The sequence below is a fragment of the Mugil cephalus genome, chromosome 8 (assembly GCF_022458985.1).
Source record: "Mugil cephalus isolate CIBA_MC_2020 chromosome 8, CIBA_Mcephalus_1.1, whole genome shotgun sequence".
Taxonomy (NCBI): Eukaryota; Metazoa; Chordata; class Actinopteri; order Mugiliformes; family Mugilidae; genus Mugil; species Mugil cephalus.
In genome coordinates, this window is record NC_061777.1 from 16,699,512 (window position 1) to 16,725,201 (window position 25,690).

General features: G+C 42.4%; 3 protein-coding genes, 2 long non-coding RNA genes and 2 other non-coding genes across 15 annotated transcripts in view; 2 read left to right on the forward strand and 5 right to left on the reverse strand.

Moving 5' to 3' along the window:
* The window catches only part of mctp1a (multiple C2 domains, transmembrane 1a), a 124,463-nt gene extending 121,945 nt beyond the window's left edge, over nucleotides 1-2,518 (reverse strand). For all 8 annotated transcript variants that reach the window (XR_007113210.1, XM_047590837.1, XM_047590834.1 and 5 more), the window contains exon 1: nucleotides 1,985-2,518. Coding sequence is in view for 7 of the 8 variants with exons in the window: in XM_047590837.1 (XP_047446793.1) it covers nucleotides 1,985-2,518 (534 nt within the window). In the remaining variant the exon portion in view is untranslated. The remainder of the gene's footprint in view (nucleotides 1-1,984) is intronic.
* Nucleotides 2,519-2,589: 71 nt separating this feature from the next.
* Nucleotides 2,590-15,863, forward strand: fam81b (family with sequence similarity 81 member B). The gene is made up of 8 exons (XM_047590840.1): nucleotides 2,590-2,717; nucleotides 6,345-6,552; nucleotides 7,268-7,386; nucleotides 8,678-8,807; nucleotides 10,306-10,412; nucleotides 13,049-13,184; nucleotides 13,400-13,601; nucleotides 14,742-15,863. The coding sequence occupies exons 1-8, from the start codon at nucleotides 2,650-2,652 to the stop codon at nucleotides 14,870-14,872; spliced, it is 1,101 nt and encodes a 366-aa protein (XP_047446796.1). The 5' UTR covers nucleotides 2,590-2,649; the 3' UTR covers nucleotides 14,873-15,863.
* Nucleotides 14,776-25,622, forward strand: LOC125011627. 2 transcript variants are annotated; one of them, XM_047590847.1, is made up of 2 exons: nucleotides 14,776-14,851; nucleotides 24,688-25,622. In XM_047590847.1, exon 2 carries the CDS (start codon nucleotides 24,738-24,740, stop codon nucleotides 25,401-25,403), a length of 666 nt encoding a protein of 221 aa, XP_047446803.1. In that variant the 5' UTR covers nucleotides 14,776-14,851; nucleotides 24,688-24,737; the 3' UTR covers nucleotides 25,404-25,622. The 2 variants fall into 2 exon arrangements, with proteins under 2 accessions (XP_047446803.1, XP_047446801.1); XM_047590845.1 differs by lacking the exon at nucleotides 14,776-14,851 and adding an exon at nucleotides 23,582-24,213.
* Nucleotides 15,944-17,771, reverse strand: LOC125011629. The gene is made up of 4 exons (XR_007113212.1): nucleotides 17,654-17,771; nucleotides 17,223-17,391; nucleotides 16,398-16,540; nucleotides 15,944-16,254 (listed from the first exon to the last, which is right to left on the reverse strand). It is a non-coding gene; the product is annotated as an uncharacterized LOC125011629 (long non-coding RNA).
* LOC125011628 lies at nucleotides 18,923-22,305 on the reverse strand. The gene is made up of 5 exons (XR_007113211.1): nucleotides 22,026-22,305; nucleotides 21,136-21,257; nucleotides 20,705-20,873; nucleotides 19,881-20,023; nucleotides 18,923-19,737 (listed from the first exon to the last, which is right to left on the reverse strand). It is a non-coding gene; the product is annotated as an uncharacterized LOC125011628 (long non-coding RNA).
* trnaf-gaa lies at nucleotides 23,589-23,661 on the reverse strand. The gene has a single exon. It is a non-coding gene; the product is annotated as a tRNA-Phe (tRNA).
* On the reverse strand, nucleotides 24,045-24,118 carry trnai-aau. The gene has a single exon. It is a non-coding gene; the product is annotated as a tRNA-Ile (tRNA).
* Nucleotides 25,623-25,690: the final 68 nt, after the last annotated feature.

The following is a 25,690-nucleotide window of genomic DNA, read 5'->3' on the forward strand; positions in this document are numbered from 1 at the left end:
TACTGAAGTGTGCTTATATTTTTCCATACTGAATCAATAATGAAATTACTTACAGTGTTTAGCATTAATCTCTCCCATAGCTCACTTTCCAAATCAGACTGCAAAAGGGCTTCTTGGATGTTACGTTCAATATTCTTTTATGTCATTTATGAAATTATAGCTGGAGGCTCTACATGTTCTCGCTTCACTGTTGAGAAACTATATACAACCGTCTAATGCTGACTATAAAAGTGCCTGGTTTATAGTTATAAATTGCGATGGTTTAGGGCAGTTTTTCGGCAGCACACGAGTGCTTCATTAATATGCCCATGCAAATTCAGTAGATGCAATCAGTGTTAGCTACATTGTGTGGCTGTACTTTGTGAAGTCGAAGATTATTTGATATACTTATTTTTAAAATTAGACTTAGGCATGTCTAATGTAATATGTTCTCATCTCCTTTCTCGTTACCACTCCCTTTCTCATATAAATCCTCTTTCCACACCATCTCTCACCTTATCTCTCACCACCTTTAATCCTGTCTCATCTATCGTCTCTGCCTCTTTTCCTCTCGTCATCCATCATTTTAGGCCGGTCTTTGTGATTTCCTCCCCCTCTAACTTCATTAAGTATTGGATTAAGATCATAAAATTACACTTTTAATTGTGTATAGCCAAGCTAACGTGAGAAGATTGCGCTACATTTAAGGGTTTACCACTGCTCTCTTCTTTCCAGGCATGTGAAAAGTCCAACAAATGACCAACAGAAGCTTGAATCCTCGGCACCAGCCGAGGGTTACTAAAGGCTAAATGCTTAGACTTTATCTAGTAAAGTGAGATCCCTGCACTTTATACAACTCTACTTGTGCTGTGCTGAAGCTGTAAAACCAATCCCAGTGAAGCCACGGCAACTCTTATACCACTTCAGCTGAGTATGCTGTACTCTTTTTCTTATAAAGATTTAATGGATAAGCGACTGTTTGCCAACTTCAGCCTGGGAGAAGTGTGCTTATATGCTAAATCACGTTTAGACAGCGATCTGGATGATGCTCATGAACGCCTCAAAAGTGGTGAGATGAAAAGCTTTGCGATAATTTGATGCACTTATGGGCTTTTATGCCAATTGGACTTTCAGTATTATTCCCATACTATTAAATATCAGAACAATGCTTCAAATGGCAAAAGTAGGCGGTGAACTGGCCTTAAAACAGGCCATATGGGTCCAGGCATGAAACTGTAGATTTTTTTTCTCTATTTAATTTTCACTCTTGTCAGTAGCCTTCACAGCTAACCTACACAGTGCGACATATCCCTTTGTTACTGCTTCTCCTGGGGCACACTGACTCAGCGGGTTGAGTGGTGTTGGATATACCTGCCATCAATCTCCCATACTGCTGCTGGCTTGTGTGGTGACTGCAAACTAGCCACTTTCCTTGAGGGGAAAAGACATGATGAAGCCTTGAGTGTGCCTTGGTCTGTTGCAGCATCAGTCTACAGGCAAGGGCACAGTGACAGATGGACTGTGAAGCTAAGGGACAGACCCTACGCTGGAAGGAAATGATGTGAGCAGGCAAAGGGAGAATTGCTACATCACAGCATATAGCCTCCATACACATCCATCCAAGTTGAAACAACCAGAATATGTGACATGGGATGGCAGTGATGGTGGCCAAAGAAATCTTCCTGTTGCTGCTAGGGGTCTACTCTGCTTGGTCATACCATGCTAGTTCTACACGGGTTGCACTCAATGTGTTCTCAATACAGTGCTACACGCTACAGGATAAAGTAAAGAAATCAGTGGGCTGGAAAATGAGCACATCACATGATCTGAGCAGTGAGGACATCGCTGCTGCACCACCACCACCATTAAACTTGTCTCCTTAATTCAATTTCCAATGCAATGACGTCCAACCCGAGTCCGTGTCGATTTTAATATATGCATTAACCTTTAGGATCGCGGTAGCTATTCTTGCAAAGCGTTTCGCTCTGCACGAGCCCTTACTCACAGAATCGCTCGCGTTTTTACGCAGCTGTTCCTCCTCTCCCACCACCGCGGCCGGGTCCACCACCAGCTTCTCGAAGCACGCCGAGCCGAGAGAGGAGCTCTTCTGCTGGTGCAAGATCAGCTGGGACACGGGGAGTTTGGGGCTTCCGTGCGCCGTCAGCTCTGGCTTGCTCCCCGTGGCTCCAGAAGCGGTGCCAAGGGGCTGTAGCAGATACTGGCCGCCGCTGCTGGTGCTTGGGACGGCATCGCTTCCGAGAGACTTCTTGTCCCCCTCGCAAGACGCCGGCGTAGAGCACAGGTTCGGCTGAGACGACGAAAACACTCGGTCCAGTTGTTTCTTTTTCCTCTTAAACATCCACAGCCCCGATTCCTTCTTGCTGCCCTCCGCGCCCCCGGCCCCACGGCGCTCCGATCCCAGCTTTGGACTGAGCCATGGTTTGGTTTTCACCTGGAAATTCTTCCACATCCTCCGCTGGTAGGACAGAGACTCCTGTCCCTTGGCGGTGCCCTCGTCCTTGGGTGATTTTTGCTCCATGGTGCCTGTGCAGCAGCCAGCCAGCCTGAGCACGCTCTGAGTATTGGAAGGATGTCACAGTTGGGCTGCTGCGGCTCGGGGGCACTTCCACTGATGATCAGTCCACGGCGCCAAGAAAGAGACGCACGGTGATGATGGGGGAGACTGCCTTTGCAGACAGCGCTGTAAATTTTTTCTGTGACGCTGTGCTCTACACTAGGTAGGCGGCACGAAGTGTCGACAGAAGACGTGTTCCACCTCAGCAAAGTTGGAGCAAACTAACTTCTGCTAAAGGATCAGGAAATTCTTAGATGCTCCGCTCAGTTGTCTCTGAGCCCCCTCCCCGCTCTGTCCACTCTGTTTAAACAGGTTTTAGTTAAAAGAAAAAAAAAAAAAAAAAAAAACTTCCCTATTAATTGTTATATTCAGATGAATGACGAAGCTTGCACCGCGCCTCCCTCTGGCCAACACTGTTACTAGACTGGATCATGTGCACGCTGTGTATGTGTGCTGGTGATTGCATAACACAACCCCACCATGCCTCATGGAGAAGTTTAGAATTCAATTGCAGATCACCTGTCATCCCCATTCCAGTTTACGTCTTTATAATTTGATATGGGCGTGTGTGAATGATGCTTCACACCTGCTACATTCACTTTTACTAAGTGCCTGACATGGTGAATCTGGAGCCAGAGTCTGATACCCTAAAGACTGGTTCTATGTTGTGTTGTGTCATCCTCATTCTCCTGTAGTGTAGCCGTGTCTGTGTTCTTCCTGCCAAATGGGTCAAGCTTCACGTGAATGTTATCACCCACGTGCAGTGGCGGACTAAGCAGCACTAAGCAGCCTCTCGTCTGTTTAGCCGCTGCACTGCTGCTATGTGTATAATAGCTCATTACGTCTTCCCCTCTGGCCCTTGTTCCATTGCTGGCCTGTTCTGCCCCCTTGGTTAACGCTGCACTGATTTTCACATCAACAAACACAGAGACAGCGGGGAAGGAATATCTCTTTCCACGTGGCACACTCGCACACAGAGGAGGTCACAGAAAGACCTTTCAGCTGCAAACAGGATGGGCCCATTTTTAACGTGCACAATTAAAATACAATGTAGAGAACGAACGGTGTAAGTGGGCTGCATATCAATGGGCCTCATGTGCTGCGTGGTTGGGCGTTTATTCGTGTGATGCGACCTTTACTTGCGTGACTGTCAATGAACGTGTGAGTGGTGGCGATGAGGCCCTCCATTGGAGGTCTTTGCCTTGACCCACTAATAATGGGATAATCAGCCTTCAGTGATGTGCGATGATTTAAAGCAACGCTGACTTGTGAACGAGAAGCCATATAACTTTCTTTTTTTTCTCCAAGAGCAATCTGGATGTGCAGCGGACATGGGAGGAGTAGCCAATAACAAATTTATTTGTGGCTTCTGATCTCTTTTCTTGATGGCTCATCCATCCTACATACTAAAATCCTTTCAGTGGATCTGACAGGACAGAGGAGTGCACTAGACACCTCTTTGGGTTAAGTGGATGGAGATTTGAGCATGTGAGCCAAACAATTCCTTTCATTTGCTTTTCTATCAGACCAGCGGGGAAAACTGATGAGTCTGCTCTGAGCAGGCCTTTCCTCTTAATGATCCTGGTGCTGTTGATACGATGCTAATCCACAGTGTCTGCCAACGTCTATAGACACACAGCAGACAAACAAACGCCGGAAATGTATTCTTTCTCTGAATGCACCTGCATGCATCTCAGCACCATATACCAGACTTGACGCTGTATGGTTGGATGGTTAGTCAAATTAAAGTCCATTGTCACTCTGGGGATTGCTCTTCATGACAAAAGCTGACGGTTCATTTGCCACATTATAAAAATACAGTGGGTGGCATACCAAGCTGTTGCTTTTTAATTATTTGGAAAGTGTCTCAGTGTCTGGCTAAAATAGTCACATTACGTCCTGAGGTTTTAGCGTTTCACTCATATAACTGCAGAGTACAGAAAAACCTTGAATTCTCCTTTATTCTGTCTCTGGTGACTAAACCGATGGCCTTTACCTTGACCTCACATAAAAGCATGACTCCTTTCATTGTTGTGCGACAGCAAAGAGCACATTTAACTGTTCTTACTGATCTTAGTAAGAATTCACTCACTAAATGTGGGCATTCATTATCTGTACAGTCACTGGACACATTCAGCTGCATTTAAAGCTCCTTTACTCAAGTACTTTATGTATATACATGTATACTTGCTAATATAGAGGCACTGATGCTGAACTTTCCTAGACATAGACGACCAGTCAATAGTTTGGACACACATTCTGATTGAATTGAATAAGAAGGTGTGTCGCCTTGTGATAGGCTGGTGACTTGCACAGGGTGTACCCCGCCTCTCGCCCGATGCCAGCTGGGATAGGCTCCAGCAACCCCCGCAACACTAGTGCAGGATTAAGCGGTACGGAAGATGAGATGAGAAGAAGGTGTGTCCAAACTTTTGTCTGCTAGTGTATCGAATATACAAATGTATTAATCAAAGTAACACAGAGTTTGGGCCGTCTCCGTGGGGAAGGATTATCAAACAGAATGTTTCATGAAGTCAAAAAAAAATCCAAGTTGGTAGTGAAAAGATTATGTGACAGAGACACACTTGTGAAGAACATAAATTAATATCCCTAGGAGAGGTCACTTAAAGACAGCTGGTAATTTAACAATAGCGCATCTGAGGTCTGTCGAGACTTGGTGCTAAGCGGACTGAGCGGACTACAAGAGTTGCTATCAAATTCACACTCTCAGATCAGCAAATATTGTAAGAGTTAAACCGTTTCACTGCGCAGACAATATATCATTATCACACTGCTGTTTACACCGGCAGGAAGCACTCACATCCGACTCATGGAGACCACAGTAACCAAGTGACAACACAAACACGCCAACTCTAGAACAAAGAAAAGCACAGGTCTGTGAGTACTCTTCTGAAATTTGAAAAGATTTGTAGACTGTATGGATCTGGTTTTAGTAGAGGAATATTAAATGTTCATTTGATTGATTTTAACACTAAAAATTATTGATTGATTGATTAAACAGAGCTGTAAATCTAACAGGGATTAGACACAGAGCGAATCCTATCACATTCATTTTTTATGTTTCCTTGTAGAAGAGAAATATGTCACTCATCTTCTCTTATATTACCGGGTATCTTCACTAGGGTTGCTGGGGCCTAGCTGTCATCAGGCGAGAGGCGGGGTACACCCTGGACAGGTCGCCAATCTATCGCAGGCTTAACCAAATATGTCACGTGATTCAAAGCTGCAGACCGGGTAACTTTTCCTATTGACTGTATTTTTATTTACTCAAACTTACGACAGTACGTACCTCCATTAGTAACAATCTTTCACCCGTGCCCAAAGGTGACTAATTCAGTTTTGTTCAAACTATGTTCGAGAGGTAGATAACTCTATTTCCTCCCACTGATGCGATGGAAATAAGGTCGGGAACCTTTCTAACACCGCTGTGAATCACATTGATAAAATTAATCCTTAATCCACTGTAGCATCAGGGAGGGTGACACGGCACGCGCAGGCACACGAAGGCATGACCCGAGGGCACGAAAACCAACGCACATATTCTCATTCCACGCTTATTATTCTTCCGAGCAGATGTCTACTTTGCTGCAAATGCATTGTAAAATGAATTTGTATTCATTTTGAATGTGTGCCTCCAGTGCTGGAAAATGTCAGCATGACTTTGCATGATCTGCAACATGTGGTTTTGCTTCCCGTGTACTTATCGCTAATAGAGAGATTTTATACATTGTGACTCACAGCTTGGTCATTTGTTTACTTCCTGATTAAGGCCCGATGTCCTGGAAGGTCGTCTGAGCAGTCAGGATAGGACCCTGGCGGTGCTGCTGGAGCAGGCATTCAGGATCAAAGAGGAAGTGGCAGCAGGTCTCCAGGCCAAACATGGCTCCGTCCAAGTCGAGGCACTGTCCCGCAAGCTCCTGGAGAATCACGTTCTCACCATCACGGGCATCGTCAAGCAGCTCAGCGTGGACATACAGGTGCTGTTATGTCTGTGCTTATTTTCTGTTGGACACGTTCGCGTTAATTAAACTTCAAACTGAAGCTGACTGTCTCCCTTTTATGTGAATTCTTTCTCTGCTCTCTGCTCCGCATCTCGCTCGGCGTGCAGCACACCCACGCCAACACAGACTCCTGAGATGATTTGATTACACCTGATAGAACGGCGCAGGCTGCTCGAGACCTCGTCCTCATCAGCTCACGCATATTTAGTCTCTATAAGCAAACAGCAAATTACACCCGTGGGAAAAAAAAAAATAAGTGCAAGGGTGTTTGGAGTCATCTCGAACATCTTGAACAGATCATCAATCCGCTTTTCTGATAAGTGACTTGCAGGAGCAAAGCGCCGAAATGAAACACACAGCTTCATTAGTGGATACCAAATGGCCCGTTAACATGATTAGAGGCTATCATTATCTGAAATATTGCATGAATGTCAACAGCATAATTAATCACTTACTTGGAGACGTAATAAGTCATTTAAGCGATTACTACACTTCACACTTGCACTCAAGATTGCGACATAAAGACATAAAGTTGTTTGCTCTCAGTGTTTATCTTGGGGTAAAATGGGGACCACAGAATTGCACCTTCAATCATGAGTAAAATATTCACGTTTTCACCTTGTTGTTGTATGTCACTCATCATCAAGTATATTCTTTCAAAATTGACATTTGCTGGGTTTGTCTTGAGCAGGCACTGGAGAGAGAAATCACCCTGCGGGACTCGGTGACCTCAGGAACCACGCTAGCTCTACAAAACCTGGACCAGAAAAACATGGCTAGCACTGGAGACTTGCGAGGAAGAGTAACCAGGTATGCGCGTGACTGTGGGTCAAATACAGAGGCACAGCTGTACCGAGTGTCATTTAAGTATTAATCAGATCCATTGTAATTAAAGTCATGTGAAAGGGATCTGACTTACATCCTGACACCCTGCTTGCTTCCCCTCTCCCCCTAATGAAGTGAAATTGTATAGCTAGCAACGCCGCGGACACACACATGCGTATGAGCAATTATTTCGTCTTCCCCTGAGTGAAGTTTCCAGGTTTGAACACACGTCACAGGCTGATTAGCACTTGCTGATTATTCTGCGTCTGTGCAGATCGCACGTATTAGATCGGATGTGTAAGTGTCTGTCATCTCACACATGTGGGGGATGGGGTGTTTTGCTGAGCTGTATTATTGGGGACGTCCAATAACAGCCGCTTGTCAATACATCCCAGTGCAATGTCTGTCATCAGACAGTAGGCCTGACATTGAGTGTTGTGAGAGGTCCGTGGTTAGAAGTGAAATTACATATCGCTCAAGAAAAAGCTGCAGATTGATGGTGCAATAAAGGCAGCTGCTCAGTTCAATGACCTCTTGCGTTTTAATCATAAATAATCAAGTAAGCTAATGGCCAGTGGTTATTGGTAAACTGACCAGAGCAGCCACTGTACTGATCTACGGGGAAATAACCCAAATTTCAAGACTTGCACCTCAGCAATTAGCTGCTGGATTATATTTGATCACATTGTATTGACACACACACACACACACACACACACACACACACACACACACACACACACACACATACAAAGATAGACCCGATAGAGATAGGTCTAGATAGAGTCTTTGCAGGCTTAGTTATGGCATCTTCAACCCTTCAGTGGAAGGAAGTGGTGTTCTGATAGTCGGTGTCAGTGTGGTTAATGCTTATCACGAAAACTGAAGAGAGACTATGTCAGAAAAAAAACAAGTGTGGTGTGTTTAGCTGTATTTGTTGTTAAATGGAGCTTCTCATTTGACTGCTTGCCATGTTTTGCCTGTACCCTCATCAGCAATTCAATCAACAGATTCTGAGTACTCAGAATAAAACTCCTCACCACTAATGATTCAGCAGAGCCTTCTTTTGGCGTCTTTTATTCGGCCTGGCGGCTGTCACACTCTTTTCCGTCTTGCTGCCTGTTTGTGTACCGTCTTAGTTGTGTGTGCTCTGGTATCGAGCGTCATGCCGGTTTTTGCTCATTTCCCCCGCCTTCACACCTTTCCTCAACTCCCACTATTCTCATTCCGCGGACTCTCACCAGCCCCTTGATGCTTCCCCATCTATTATCTCTAGGTGCGATGCCAGCATTGCCAAGCTGAGCGCTCATGTGAGCTCTGGGGAGCAGCAGGTGATTAGACTGCAGCAGGAGGTAGCAGGGCTCAGGACAGCTATGGATGTACGACTCAAAGAGCTGGAAGGCAAGGTGGGAGAAAATCCTGTCTTTATAAGTTAATGATGCATATTTTTAGGATCATCTGTACTGTATGTCAGTCCGTCCCTCACTTTGGTCCAGATGTAGAGTGTCTCAATAACTTTTATAATAATAAGAAAGTTGGTATGAAACCTTGTTCTGACATTTAGGGTCCCCTTTTCTTCAACTTTCATCAGCAAGTTCACATTTTCTTTATTTTTTTTATTCGTCGCCCGTCTATTTGATGAACTGCCCTGAAATTGCTCTGCTCCCATTATGTGCAGATGATGAATCCTGCACACTGTTTATTCTCTTCATCCAATATCAGGTCACATATCATTTTCAACAACATCTACAGCATAGGTCTTCAACACGGGGTCCACAAGGTACAGCAGGGGGGTCCCAAAATCTTTGGTTGATTAGACATTTTTTTTATTATATCTATTTTTAATTAAATGTCTTTAAATACACATTATCCAACATATTTAGTAAAGGGATAAGGGATAGCTTGATATTGCATGAAAAATTATAATAATAATGTATATTTTTAAATAGCACTAGGCTGAGTTTAATGTAGAACACATATAATAGTTAGGAGGTCCCTTCTTAATCTCTCCATCAGCATTAGCATTCATCTCACTTTAGCTAGCACAGACTCAAAAGCGTAATCTCAAGGTTATAATTTATTAAATTTTAATTCACTTAAATTATAATGCATTATAATAAACAGCTAAATCTGAAACCCATTTTGCCTTCATGTTTCCTAATAACCTACACATTGCATATTGCTGAGCAGGTGATTGAATGCTGTTTTGTTTAGGGAATATACTACATATGAAATAGTGTAAATAAGCGTAAGAGTGGCCAATGCATGAAAGACACTGGACAATAGACGGTGCAGGGTTTTTATTGTGCAGTTTCCCCAGAGGGGTTGGATGAATGTTTGGCAGGTGATTTGTAGCTCACTGCTGCTGAGTGAGAGTGACCTTATCAAGCAAACACAGAGGCTCAGCCATCACCACAGCCTGACATAAAGAAATGAGATGTGAAATTAATTCAAATTGGGATGGTGAGGTCTCTATAAACAGCTTGTACTGCCCTGTGTGTCCGGCTTCTTTTTTTTCTTTTTCTTTTTAAAGATCAGTTTCATTTAAACTCAAAGGATTAACACTTGCATGCCACACGTTATAAAGCCCTGTGTCTCTTCACTAAATCTAAAGCCAACCACAGCTGCCCTCAACACACTCCCACTAATTCAGCCTGCACTCCACCCTGTTGGCGACACGGGGCAGTAAATCACTGCGATGGCAGCACATTAGCTGTGGACCAGTGGTCAAGCATGCACCATAAAAATAAATGAAAATGCGGAGAAAGTGGGTTACCACTGTTTCCCCAAGTCATGACAGGCCACGGGACTGGCGCAGTGGTCCAATCAGTTCTGCCTCAGCAGAATCCACCAAGATCAAAAATGAAGCAGATGATGTAACTGCATGTGTTCTTCTATCAACAGCTGCATCGTGATCTTGAGAGACTGGAGGCCTCATTGACAAAGCATTCACAAGGCCAAAGCAGCTCATTGTCTGACCTGAACAGACAAATCAAACTGCTAGAGGACAGGTAAGGCAGTTAATCAACTAAAACAAATACCACTAACTAACTAATACTAACTGTTATTTGTTGGAACACAGTTGTGGCTAAACGCAGATGAACAAAATATGTGTATTCACATAATTGCTATTATTCACAATTAAGTGTTTTTATGAGTCAGATGGTTTAATTGAACACCTCTGTGAACATGATCTTGCTTTCCTTAGTTCGGTTTTTCCCCAACTCTACATTCAGTCTGCATGTGAGTCACGACTATTGTCTTACTGGTCAGATTGTTAACATGGCTTTCCAGCTAAGTGCTTCCATTATTCATTCTGTCCAGATGCACATAATAAAGTTACAAATTTGCTTATCAGATGTTATCCTCAGTCTATCCCAACTATTTTTTGTAGCTGCTCCAAGATGGCCACTTCAAAGTCATTACAATCTCAAAACACTAAGGCAGGAGAGGCTTTTGGTTTAGTTGATTTGGTAACCCAGCCGACCAACAATCTCAATTGGCAGCAATGAACAGGATGAATTCTACGGGGACGCAGAAAGAGAGAGACATGAATGATGAATATGCTCTATTTAATGATGTTGGAATCTCTGTACTGGAAATGAGGCCACCGATCACGTTTGAATCAAAAGAACAATGGATAAAAATAGATGAAATAGCAAGTCTCTCTGAGTTTTTCAAACAGGTAAAATAAGAGACAAACAACAGCAAATAAAATAGGATTTGTACCTCTATTAGATTTCTATATCAGTCCAGTCATGTATGGTATGATCATCAGTGTGTCATACTGAAACAGCTCAAACGTTGACTATCTTATGACAATTCAATGTTCTGCTGAGAAACCCTTGGACTTGTCATTCATACTGAGACATGTACCACCCACCTGGACCACACCAGTCACCCCCAACTCATAGCACCTCATAGTTTGTTCCACTTTCTCACATTAATCTTCTCTGTTTCTTTCGATTTGACACAATCATTTACATAAAGCAGATGCAGCTGATTTCAGGAAGCCTCTCGTTAGTATCCAGTCCACAAAGGGACCACAAGATCAGTGGCTCTGTGGTAAAGATTCAACCTCACTTCCAGTTTCAAGTGTGGCTCATCTGAGCACACCTGTCAGATCTCATAACGTGATACAACACGTTATGAGTCATCTGGGTTTAAGCCACCACAGTCTATGATGTCCCCTCTGTTTTTTACTCAAATCCATTATATAAAGCACTTGTATGAATGTCTTTCCTGTCTTCTTAAGTTTCGCATTCAAAACATAACTTCAGTCACAGAACAGAAGGGTCACCTGACCCCCAAAGCACAGCTAGATCAGCTGCTGTTTAATCTATACACGACCAGCATCAACAGATTCATCTTTAAACTCCTGAGACATGAGCTTTTCTTTGGTGCGCATTTTTAATTTCTCCACAGTATTTGGGATTAGAGGTATGAAAACTAAGCATCGTCTTTGAACAGGAAGTAGTAGTTTTTGAAAAAAAAATCCTCATATGTGGACACTGGTATTATGTCATTATGTATATTATGAAGAAGTCACAAATGTTTGTCAAAATATAAAACTGTTTATTTTAATACCTGAACATGGCTGTGCAAACACAGAATTGTGAACAATTAGCGACGTAGTTCGTTGCTATCGATAAAATCTGTTACACGTGTGAGTCATGTCTAACTTGACACATTAATAAGCATAAATAAATAAGTTTTAACCTTATACCACTAGATAGCAGACTAAATTGTCCACTAATGAGGACAATGGGTTTAAATGAAGCCGCAATAAAACCTAAAACTTCATGTCCCCATATGAGGACGCAGGGTCTCAGGATGCTAATTGCCCCTTGGGGATAAATAAAGTTATTTGAATTGAATAGCACAGGGCTTTTGCACAAGTAGTCAAATATAGATACCCATATCTTGTCTCAAGAACAATTTACACAAGAGGAATGAGAGTAAAAAAGGTCATGAGACACTGCCTATTTTGTCCTGTATTATATTACAACCCACACAATATCTCACTCAGTTACATGCTGCTTCCATCTGACACACTTTAACATTGTTTACCTTCTGGACTGCATGATTAATGTCATCCACACACAGCTATCTTGTTATCCAATGGCATCCTGTTTCAGTATTACAAAGAGAGAGAGAGAGTGAGGTTTGTTCTGCTTCGCCAAGCAAACATGTCGCATTCAGAGCTGCAAAAACGGTTCATGCAGAATCATGCGGAACCATCCCACCACATTTTTTTTTCTTTTTTTCCTCACCAATGCTGAGTCTGGCATCAGGTCAAACGACAAAAGTGGTAATACTGCTGAGGAAGTCTCACCTCGAGTGACCAGATGGTGCTGAAAGTGACAGCTTAAAGAGACTGAACGTAAAGCATGTTTCTTGGAAACTATACAGATTATACTTTGTGCACATTTTGCCAATAAATTATCATTATGGAAATAAAATGAAACATCTTTTCTGATGCCAGCAACCAAGTGGAGCCAAGTAGAAGCTCTTTAAAAGGGGGCCCCTGATTTACGGCGAGAACTGCAAACGCCCAGATCTTCAGATATTTCCAATCTCATTTACTAAATGTGTTTTCAGCGTTTAGTTTCAAAGCTTCTCTTCCTTTTTCCCGGGGTCTTTGCAGGATGTCGCGTGAGCTGAAGGAAGTCAAGGAGCGAGCAGACACGCTGAGGAAACAGACAGAACAGCAGCTCGACAGCTCCGTCCAGACACATGCACAGAGCAGCCAGAAGCTCCGCTCGCTATTACAAGACAAAATCGTAGCGCTAATTTCAGACTGACTCACAGTTCATGCAATGACGTCACCAACGGCAAATTGCATTTTAGGCTGTTGTATATTACTATTAATTTAACTATGACTATAAATTCTAACTTTAAATTCAGGAACACAGTAATATTGTCCTTTTTAAGATAATTCAACCTTGAAATCAGAATTTTTTTACATTGGAAAGCTTACTGTGTGCATTGTGTTCAGTCACATGCAGAGTCTGCGTTAGCTGGCCGTCTGCTTTCTCTGGAGGCGCGCGTGGAGCAGATAGAGACGCAGCGGAACCAGGCCGACAGCAGTCAGTCTGCTCAGCTGAAACGTTACGAAGCCAGGCTCAGCAGACAAGTGACCTCAGTGCAGAGCAGCTTTCATCAGGAGCTGCAGCTGCTCAAACAGGAATACCACAAAGGTGGGTGATAGCTGTTGGTAACTTGCTGTCATCAGACTGCAAACACTCACATAATACATGTACTTCACCCTATACGTCAAGGAAAAAAAAAATGAACATGGATAATTGCTTCTTCAGATTTGGGAACATAATAAGAGTAAGAGTAAAAATGGGGTGACCTCGCTCATGACCAAGATTATTGGTGATGACGGCTTAAATTAAGCATGAGGACTGAGCTATATTTGAACTGTGCTGATAGCAAAAAGCAGCAGAGCTCGACTGATTCGGAATCTTTCCAACTCATAAGCCATGTGTTGTTGTTTTTTTCAAATTGTTACATTTGTGCATATTTTAATCTTAAAAAAATGTTTACTATTATAGTGTGAGGTGGGTTTGGTACAGCTGCTGCTACTGCCAGGATAGTCACAAGCCGGCCAGAGGGATACGGAGGCAGTTGATAGTCCAGTACAGCAGCTCCACATTCATCTCCATCATTTTTCCCAAGAGCCCCGGCACTAGAGCTCTTTCTCGTGGTCTCTCTAAGTCTCCGGCTCTTATTACAGTGTAGTCATGCTGTGCAGAATAAAAGTAAAACCCTCTTTGGTGCCGGGGGTAAACTGATCTATGAATCATCCCATCTATGAAGCCACCGATCTCAGTGCTAGAGAGCTGTTCATCCATCACTTTATTTTAAATGTGGAATGAAAAGATGGAAGCAGCTCATACAAGAGGGGAGAAAATCAATGCATAACTGATAAGTGTTGTAAATATTCGTGGCAAGACGGGCACGGAGTCAGAGAGAGAAGGCGAAAAATATTTAAAATACCAAGGAAATTCTATCCTTCCACACACAGTGCTAACTGAGTTTGTGCAATATTAAAAACATATATCATTTTTATGCAATATGTTGTTAACTCACATAGGTTAGACACTAGCACATTATGAGAGATCAAAATACAGCGTCATTAGATCAGAATGAAGAGAAATGTGATGTAAGGTCAGACCAAACTGACCTAATTTTTAGCACTTGACAAGCAGGACAAAATCCTTGTCGATATCAATACGGCCCTTCAGTCCACAGCAGCAATCGCCAGAATCATTTTCACCTCAAATGCATTATATGTGGTAATGACCTGTACTCCCCGTCTCTCTTTCGGACAGGGTTCCTGTCTGTGCATGATGCAATTGAGTCCCTGAGGCAGATTTGTGACATCAAATCCCGCCTCGACAAGGAGAAGCTTGAGAAGGACATCAGGCACATCTGCAACAAGGTGACAGAGCTCAGTGACTAGGGACACCAGCTGAAGAGGAGCTCCTTTATAGTCAATCCTATGAAACAGTTTGAAGCTGTGTGGGCGACACTGTGGATTGTCTCATCAATACTTTTATTACCGTCTACAGCTTTGTTTAACCCCACCTGGATCCTCTGATGAATTCCCATACAACCTGAAGTAGATAATCTTATCGGAAATGATTTGAAAAACTAATTTGCAGTCACTGATTTTAATTATTTTTAAAGTATATGTGGTTAATTTTAAGTAATTAAAAAAAAAAAAATAACAATGCAGCCTTTAAAGATGGTGGTGATGATGTCATCCTGGTGTGGGAGGCGTGTCCTACTGCTTTTTAAGTGTCTGTTAAATGTGGTGTGTTGATGGGAGAGGAGGAATTACCTTTATTCCAGTTTCTCATTCTCACGTCAAAAAGCAGGTTGATTATATATCTCACCTGTAAAGCTGTCATAACGCTGTTGTTTGTGTGCTACGTCAGCATAATTACACATTGCCGAAACCCGGGATCGAACCAGGGACCTTTAGATCTTCAGTCTAACGCTCTCCCAACTCCGAAAAAGCTGGGGAACAATAGTCTGGATAGGCGGGGGAAGAAGAAGGAAGAGGGGGAAGAAGGGGGAAGAAGGAAAAAGAAGGAAAAAGAAGGAAAAGAGAGGAAATTTTGAAAAGATGGAAGAACCCTGTAGTTATTAGTGTCTCTGCTGTCCATCACAAGTAAAATCACACATATTCTGGTCTATTAATTAGAGAAATTTAACCAAATATGACACTTAACTGCAGAAAAGCATAGGAGGCTCTTGACCCAAAGGTCGCTGGTTCGATTCCACCGTTGGAACATGAGGCCTTTAACACAGACTACTACCAAGTGTTATCACATGTACCTAAATGTACTTTTATAGTCATTTTAATATTTCTGAATGAAGTACTGCAACAATGTTATCGTTTTCTATGAGTGAGTTTGCATTTTTGCAGTAAAAAATGAAGACAGTCACTGAAATGTAACAAATTTATTACAAATTTCACACACACACTCACAAACACGTGTGTTAAAGTTAAAAAACAAAATAGAACAGCAGCAGATTAAGACTTTTTTCTTTTAAAACTATTTACATTATATACATATTGACAAAGAATGTCACACCATGTTTTTTCCATGAGAAAAGTCGTGGTGGAAGAAGCGCTCAGGAGTGAGGACCTGATGGTATATGAGGGAAGACTCTGGTGGATCATACCACAGTTTCAGGTCTTTGAAAAGACGCTGGTCTTTCCACAGGGCTGCTGAAATGTCTTTAGCAGCTTTGTGGGCAGCCAGGCAGCATCTGAAACAGGTACGATCCCCACATTTTTAGGCAATGGCAAGGTGAGAGGAGCAGAGGGGGTTCCTGGGGAGACACAGGAGGAGGTGGCAGATAACACTTAATATAAAGAAAATAAAATACTTAAAATAATAAGTTTAATACATAGATATGATAACAATCTACTCAAGAGCAGCTCCTGTTTCAAGTGTAGTAGAATATGTTCTTACAGCTGTAGCAGTGGAGGCAGAATGGAAGAGGCTTGATACAGGAACAGGAGAAGGAGGAAGAGACACAGGAGAAACAGTGTGTGTCCAGGTGGTGACACTTTTCTTTTTGTGGGGCTTGTGATGGGGCTGGATACATCAGAGGTCTGAGGGAATGAAGGCACAGTTCACATTATATGATGACCGTAGATGGTAATGAATGAATGAATCTATCATTATTGGCACAGCAGTCAATAAAACCAAATACATTAAACATGGAATGAATGCATGAAAGCCCCACTATAGTTACTGCTATATGAAAACAATAACAGTGTACCAGTGTATTTATTAAATCAAAGTCTATCTATGAATCTTTCTCTTTACTTTACATAAGTGAATGCTACCCAGCCAAACTTAAGTTTGGCTTTAACATGGCACCATGAGAGCCACTAAACTGTGGCTTTGTAAACTGACAAAAAGAAAAAAATGACCTTAACTGGGGCTTTGTATATTTTTTATAGTTGAGTATATTAATAATCTCATCTCATCTCATCTTCTGTATCACTTAATCCTGCACTAGGGTCGTGGGGGTTGCTGGAGCATATCTCAGCTGGCATCGGGCGAGAGGTGGGGTACAACCTGGACAGGTGGACAGGTCTCTAGTCTATCACAGGGCTAACGCAGAGACACACAACCATTCACACTCACACTCACACCGAGGGTCAATTTAGAGTCACCAATCAGCCTAACGAGAATGTCTTTAGAGGTGGGAGGAAACCGGAGTTATATTAATAATAATTCTAATAATAATAATGTAAATATCAGCACAAGTAAATCCTCATTACTTACTGATGCCAAGGTTCACCACTAGCTAAGGAGACATCCTTTGGTGGTGGTGGTGGTGGTGAACCTGCAGGTAGAGTCCTGGCTGTAGCGTCTCACCAGGTGAAGGCCCTGGCTGCTGTGCCACTGTACATGAGGTTCCTGGATGCACTGAGACAAGGAGCGAACTGGAAGGCTACAGGTTCACGGACAAGATAAAAACAATTTGTAATACAACAGTATTCAACACCAGCACGTCATAAGAGACTTCAGATACGTTCTTTACATGAAAACCACATTTACAGGTCTGTGCACCTCCAAACAGTGACATCTGTCCCCTCATCTGCATTGGGCATTTTTCAATCTCTATGTTTGACAGCGAATAAGAAGGTGTTCCCTTTAAATATGTCATAGCTTTACATTTAATATGATACACATATCACTCTGTCCAGGTTTACCTTCAGATATAGATCATGCCACTTCTTCTGCCGAGGTGCTGGTCTGTTTCCTGCCTCAGAGGCCAAACGCCTGATCTCCTCCTCCTCTCCCACGGCCCTATGTTTTTTTTTGTTTGGACCCATCTGTTATTAACAGGAAAATGATATTTATACCAATACAGCTAATATTTGCTCATGACACAAATATGACCAATGTGCACACTTTTGTAACTTACTAATACACAGATATTTGTGCACATCGTAGGTTCTTACTTGCATACAGTCACACAAACAAACAGCTAATTATAAACTAACAGCAGTAGCCTACATATTATATATTTATGACAACAGAAGTGAATACTAGCTTATTATCAACTAGTAGCCTACCAGTAGCAGCTAGGCATGTTGAAGACAGTGGTTACAACAGAAGTGAATGTTACCAGCAGACAGATTTACTGCCTAACGTTACTGTAGCTTATTATTAACTGGTAACACTGCATATTCAAGACTTTTGTGACAACAGAAGTGAAAACTATACAGATTTCATTCATAATGTTATGCTAAAAGTACATAAGAACATACTCTCATACTCTGACGTCATACTGGCATACTGATAAGCAGTACGTTACAGTGATGGAGCGTTACTGTACGTTACCGGGAGTTACAGTAACGTACGTTGCTGTCGGAGCACAACGGTCACGTTTGAACTACACATGCGATGCGACGTCAAAGTCGTTTTTTTTAATAGTTATTTCTCTCTTTAATATATTATTAATATCTGCCTAGCTACCCGCTAGTTTATTTAATACAACATTAAAAAGGAGCGTGTTTACGTTTTGCGATGAATGAAAAGTTAACACCGAGCAAGCTAGACAGCTGACGGAATACAATGATATTAGCCACATATTTACCTTTTGTAGTTACAGACGGCTGAAGGTTGGACGTCTTTCCAATCATTCGAGGCGGTAAATTTGAAATGACAGTAGAGGTCTTCTGCGGCTGCGTGAAGGCCGGACGGTTGAATTTTGGAGATGCGCCGTCGTGATTGGCCGTCGGAAAGATGGAAATGGCGGACCGCGATTGGTCCGGCTCGCAATTTTGGACAATGGCCGCGGGGATTGGCCGAGAGCAAAGATGGAGACGGCGGGCGGCGATTGGTCCGCCCGGGCAATTTTGGACAATGGCTACGGCGATTGGCCGAAGCAAAGATGGAGAAAGATGGAGACGGAGCGACGTGATTGGAGGGGAAGATACAGACTGTCGCTCCCCCGCTATTTCGGAAGCTGGGGAACAATAGTCTGGATAGGCGGGGGAAGAAGAAGGAAGAGGGGGAAGAAGGGGGAAGAAGGAAAAAGAAGGAAAAAGAAGGAAAAGAGAGGAAATTTTGAAAAGATGGAAGAACCCTGTAGTTATTAGTGTCTCTGCTGTCCATCACAAGTAAAATCACACATATTCTGGTCTATTAATTAGAGAAATTTAACCAAATATGACACTTAACTGCAGAAAAGCATAGGAGGCTCTTGACCCAAAGGTCGCTGGTTCGATTCCACCGTTGGAACATGAGGCCTTTAACACAGACTACTACCAAGTGTTATCACATGTACCTAAATGTACTTTTATAGTCATTTTAATATTTCTGAATGAAGTACTGCAACAATGTTATCGTTTTCTATGAGTGAGTTTGCATTTTTGCAGTAAAAAATGAAGACAGTCACTGAAATGTAACAAATTTATTACAAATTTCACACACACACTCACAAACACGTGTGTTAAAGTTAAAAAACAAAATAGAACAGCAGCAGATTAAGACTTTTTTCTTTTAAAACTATTTACATTATATACATATTGACAAAGAATGTCACACCATGTTTTTTCCATGAGAAAAGTCGTGGTGGAAGAAGCGCTCAGGAGTGAGGACCTGATGGTATATGAGGGAAGACTCTGGTGGATCATACCACAGTTTCAGGTCTTTGAAAAGACGCTGGTCTTTCCACAGGGCTGCTGAAATGTCTTTAGCAGCTTTGTGGGCAGCCAGGCAGCATCTGAAACAGGTACGATCCCCACATTTTTAGGCAATGGCAAGGTGAGAGGAGCAGAGGGGGTTCCTGGGGAGACACAGGAGGAGGTGGCAGATAACACTTAATATAAAGAAAATAAAATACTTAAAATAATAAGTTTAATACATAGATATGATAACAATCTACTCAAGAGCAGCTCCTGTTTCAAGTGTAGTAGAATATGTTCTTACAGCTGTAGCAGTGGAGGCAGAATGGAAGAGGCTTGATACAGGAACAGGAGAAGGAGGAAGAGACACAGGAGAAACAGTGTGTGTCCAGGTGGTGACACTTTTCTTTTTGTGGGGCTTGTGATGGGGCTGGATACATCAGAGGTCTGAGGGAATGAAGGCACAGTTCACATTATATGATGACCGTAGATGGTAATGAATGAATGAATCTATCATTATTGGCACAGCAGTCAATAAAACCAAATACATTAAACATGGAATGAATGCATGAAAGCCCCACTATAGTTACTGCTATATGAAAACAATAACAGTGTACCAGTGTATTTATTAAATCAAAGTCTATCTATGAATCTTTCTCTTTACTTTACATAAGTGAATGCTACCCAGCCAAACTTAAGTTTGGCTTTAACATGGCACCATGAGAGCCACTAAACTGTGGCTTTGTAAACTGACAAAAAGAAAAAAATGACCTTAACTGGGCTTTGTATATTTTTTATAGTTGAGTATATTAATAATCTCATCTCATCTCATCTTCTGTATCACTTAATCCTGCACTAGGGTCGTGGGGGTTGCTGGAGCATATCTCAGCTGGCATCGGGCGAGAGGTGGGGTACAACCTGGACAGGTGGACAGGTCTCTAGTCTATCACAGGGCTAACGCAGAGACACACAACCATTCACACTCACACTCACACCGAGGGTCAATTTAGAGTCACCAATCAGCCTAACGAGAATGTCTTTAGAGGTGGGAGGAAACCGGAGTTATATTAATAATAATTCTAATAATAATAATGTAAATATCAGCACAAGTAAATCCTCATTACTTACTGATGCCAAGGTTCACCACTAGCTAAGGAGACATCCTTTGGTGGTGGTGGTGGTGGTGAACCTGCAGGTAGAGTCCTGGCTGTAGCGTCTCACCAGGTGAAGGCCCTGGCTGCTGTGCCACTGTACATGAGGTTCCTGGATGCACTGAGACAAGGAGCGAACTGGAAGGCTACAGGTTCACGGACAAGATAAAAACAATTTGTAATACAACAGTATTCAACACCAGCACGTCATAAGAGACTTCAGATACGTTCTTTACATGAAAACCACATTTACAGGTCTGTGCACCTCCAAACAGTGACATCTGTCCCCTCATCTGCATTGGGCATTTTTCAATCTCTATGTTTGACAGCGAATAAGAAGGTGTTCCCTTTAAATATGTCATAGCTTTACATTTAATATGATACACATATCACTCTGTCCAGGTTTACCTTCAGATATAGATCATGCCACTTCTTCTGCCGAGGTGCTGGTCTGTTTCCTGCCTCAGAGGCCAAACGCCTGATCTCCTCCTCCTCTCCCACGGCCCTATGTTTTTTTTGTTTGGACCCATCTGTTATTAACAGGAAAATGATATTTATACCAATACAGCTAATATTTGCTCATGACACAAATATGACCAATGTGCACACTTTTGTAACTTACTAATACACAGATATTTGTGCACATCGTAGGTTCTTACTTGCATACAGTCACACAAACAAACAGCTAATTATAAACTAACAGCAGTAGCCTACATATTATATATTTATGACAACAGAAGTGAATACTAGCTTATTATCAACTAGTAGCCTACCAGTAGCAGCTAGGCATGTTGAAGACAGTGGTTACAACAGAAGTGAATGTTACCAGCAGACAGATTTACTGCCTAACGTTACTGTAGCTTATTATTAACTGGTAACACTGCATATTCAAGACTTTTTGTGACAACAGAAGTGAAAACTATACAGATTTCATTCATAATGTTATGCTAAAAGTACATAAGAACATACTCTCATACTCTGACGTCATACTGGCATACTGATAAGCAGTACGTTACAGTGATGGAGCGTTACTGTACGTTACCGGGAGTTACAGTAACGTACGTTGCTGTCGGAGCACAACGGTCACGTTTGAACTACACATGCGATGCGACGTCAAAGTCGTTTTTTTTAATAGTTATTTCTCTCTTTAATATATTATTAATATCTGCCTAGCTACCCGCTAGTTTATTTAATACAACATTAAAAAGGAGCGTGTTTACGTTTTGCGATGAATGAAAAGTTAACACCGAGCAAGCTAGACAGCTGACGGAATACAATGATATTAGCCACATATTTACCTTTTGTAGTTACAGACGGCTGAAGGTTGGACGTCTTTCCAATCATTCGAGGCGGTAAATTTGAAATGACAGTAGAGGTCTTCTGCGGCTGCGTGAAGGCCGGACGGTTGAATTTTGGAGATGCGCCGTCGTGATTGGCCGTCGGAAAGATGGAAATGGCGGACCGCGATTGGTCCGGCTCGCAATTTTGGACAATGGCCGCGGGGATTGGCCGAGAGCAAAGATGGAGACGGCGGGCGGCGATTGGTCCGCCCGGGCAATTTTGGACAATGGCTACGGCGATTGGCCGAAGCAAAGATGGAGAAAGATGGAGACGGAGCGACGTGATTGGAGGGGAAGATACAGACTGTCGCTCCCCCGCTATTTCGGCTGCGTTCACGGTCTTCTGTACATATCAGTCACTACACGTAGAATCTGTTTTGTTGCGTTAGCGATTTCCTGGAATGAAATGACTACAGAACCTCTAATTTTGAAAAGCTTGTTGGACGTTGTGCAAAAACAGAGCCTAACCAATATTAGTAATTCATATTAGTAATTCTAAACCCAGCCGACTATAACATCTGAGGAACCTAAAGACTGTATTAAGGTGCTATGAAGATAACCTCACTCTTGCATGAGTGAGTTTGCATTTTTGCAGAAAAAAAATTAAGACACTCACTGAAATGTATGCATACAGTCCTGTGTGCATACATTTCTACATATTATATATTTATGACAACAGAAGTGAATACGGATTTCATTCATACCGTGGCTTATTATCAACTAGTAGCAGCGGTTCATATTGAAGACTTTGGTTACTTTGGTTTCTTTTAATAGTTATTTCTCTCTTTCATTTATATCTGCCTAGCTACGTGTTGGTTGATTTAATCAACATTATTAAGGAGCGTGTTTACTTTTTGCGATGAATAAAAAATTAACACCGACCAAGCTGCACAGTTGACGGAATACAATGATATTAGCCACATATTTACCTTTTGTAGTGAAAGTCAGCTGAAGGTTGGACGTCTTTCGAATAATTTGAAGTGGTAACTTTTAAGTGACAGTAGAGGTCTTCTGCGCCTGCGCCGGCCATCCGGCTGAATTTTGGAGAAGCGCCGTCGTGATTGGCCGTCGGAAAGATGGAAATGGCGGACCGCGATTGGTCCGCCTCGCAATTTTGGACAATGGCTACGGAGATTGGCCGAGAGCAAAGATGGAGACGGCGAGCGGCAATTGGTCCGCCCCGGCAATTTTGGACAATGGCCGCGGTGATTGGCCGAGAGCAAAGATGGAGACGGGGCAACGTGATTGGAGGAGACGACACAGACTCTCGCCCGTATTTCGGCTGCGTTCACGTCGTTTTGTATATATCAGTGAGTACACATTGGATGAGTTTTGTTGCGTTAGCGCATTTCCTGGAATGAAATGACTACATAAACTCTAATTTTGAAAATCTTCGTAGAAGTTGTGCAAAAACAGAGCCTAACCAGCACTTACACTTTTTGCATTAAGCTAAAAAGGTGGGTCTGTGTAAAATTTCTATAATAATCTGTCTTATGGCCGTGTGCATAATAATTTGTTCCCTGCCGAAACCCGGGATCGAACCAGGGACCTTTAGATCTTCAGTCTAACGCTCTCCCAACTGAGCTATTTCGGCACACGGTTGTCGTGACGTCATACTCTTTTTGACTCGACAAAATGAGTTTTGCTTAGATTTCATATCACGACATATACTACATACTAAACTTAGATACTATATTTGCCTTTGTTAGCGTTTTATCATACTATGGCGGCCTAGATGACTGAGAACCTTCACAGACATACTAGAAGAAAATGCAGATTTTTTTCTACATTCATTAAACAAGATTTGAACAAATGTTATATCGGATTATTATCGGATATTTATAGAAACTTGAACTGACTGGTACGTTAAATAAAGGCAGGTAAGCCACCAGTTTTTTTGACTAAGCTAACTGCGCCCCCGTCTGGCCAAGCAATGTCATAGCAACGGCAAGAGCATGAACAATAATAATAATAACATGGCCCGTACGGGGATCGAACCCGCGACCTTGGCGTTATTAGCACCACGCTCTAACCAACTGAGCTAACCGGCCACGCACAGAACGCCCCGTGACGTCACATGACCATGATTGAAACTCACAGAACCGAAAGTTAAGCGGCTGTGAGAGGGTACAACTTTTGATTCACGGTAAGATCGTTTTTTTCTATGTCATAACTCCGTATACTTTGATGTATTCGGCTAAAAAAGGCCTATATCTTGTGTTATTTAGAAAAAAATATTTGATTTTACACAGATTTGTCTAGAGTTCTCATCCGGGTCAGTGCTTTCACTAGACTGGGACTGGGACTGCATGAAAAAGTGTACAGCGTTTAAATGAATCCGATCGATGAACGAAAACATAATAATAGAGCTCTGAGAGCAAGTGCTGTCGTGATTTTTGCGATACCCTGTTGAGACAGAAGCCTGAGCAGTATGGGTAAACGAGGAAGTAATTAAGTATACAGGGCAGAGCGAATTCAGTGTGATATAAATTACTATTAAATGGGGTTTAGAGTCAAATAACACAGTGAAAAGACAAGATTAAAATTAAGAAAACATTTCATATTTTGCACTTAAATCTGCTGCAATCTAATGTTGCATTTGTTTTTGTTTTTTCCACAGAGGTACTCACATTTACAGCATCATCTACCAGCTGCACGTTTTAAAGCAGGATGTCAGTGAAGTTCCATGGCTGGGAGGTGGTCGACGATGGCGCCTCTTTTCCTGGTGTGGTGCTAGGCCCGTCACAGAAACCCCAAAACCGGGGCGTCTACACCATGTACCACGGGACCAGCATTGACAGCGCACGGCTCATCATTGCTAATGGTTTTAAACAGTCATCCAATGGCCTGCTGGGAAGTGGGGTGTATGTCAGCCGTGATACGAATAAGGCATCTAATTATCCATATTTCACTAACCCCTCAGAACGTGTTGTCCTTGAGGTACGAGTGCGCGTTGGTCGCGTCAAACGTATTGACAGTAGCAACCATCCTATGAGGCTAACCTGGCAAGCAAATGGCTACGACACGGCCTGGGTGCCTGCTAACACTCCCCAGTGGTTCAGTGGCCTACAGGAAGACTGTGTGTTTGATCCCAAAAGAGTGAAGGTGGTTGGCATTTCAAAAGCAGCAAACACCTCCTTACAGAAAGAGCTTCAGCAGCTTATCGCTAAACAATCCCAAACAACTGCGAGAAGATCTGGTGGTGGAGCAGCTGTGTGTTCCCTGTGTAAGAGAAAGACCCAGCAGGACTCTCAGCACATCAAGGAACGGTGCTGGAAATGTGGGGAAAACATCTGTATTCTCATGTCTAAGCATTTATGTTCTGCCTCACCCTGAGAGGCATACAAGAGAGGGATAACAAGTAAAGAGCATACATGTCACCATTCTTTTGCATCATGTTCAGATATATTCTATACTTGTTATTCATATTATCATCATGTTAAAACAGAAAAGCAAATGAGTTCTGTATAAAATAATTATGTGATTTATTTTTATCGAACACAAAGTCATGTAATGGCACTAAATCCAATAAATGTTAACTTTTATATTGTGACAGCTACGGCCTCCTGTTTGATGAGAATTGATATTCTTGAATGGATATGTTAAAGATAACAGAGCTGTTT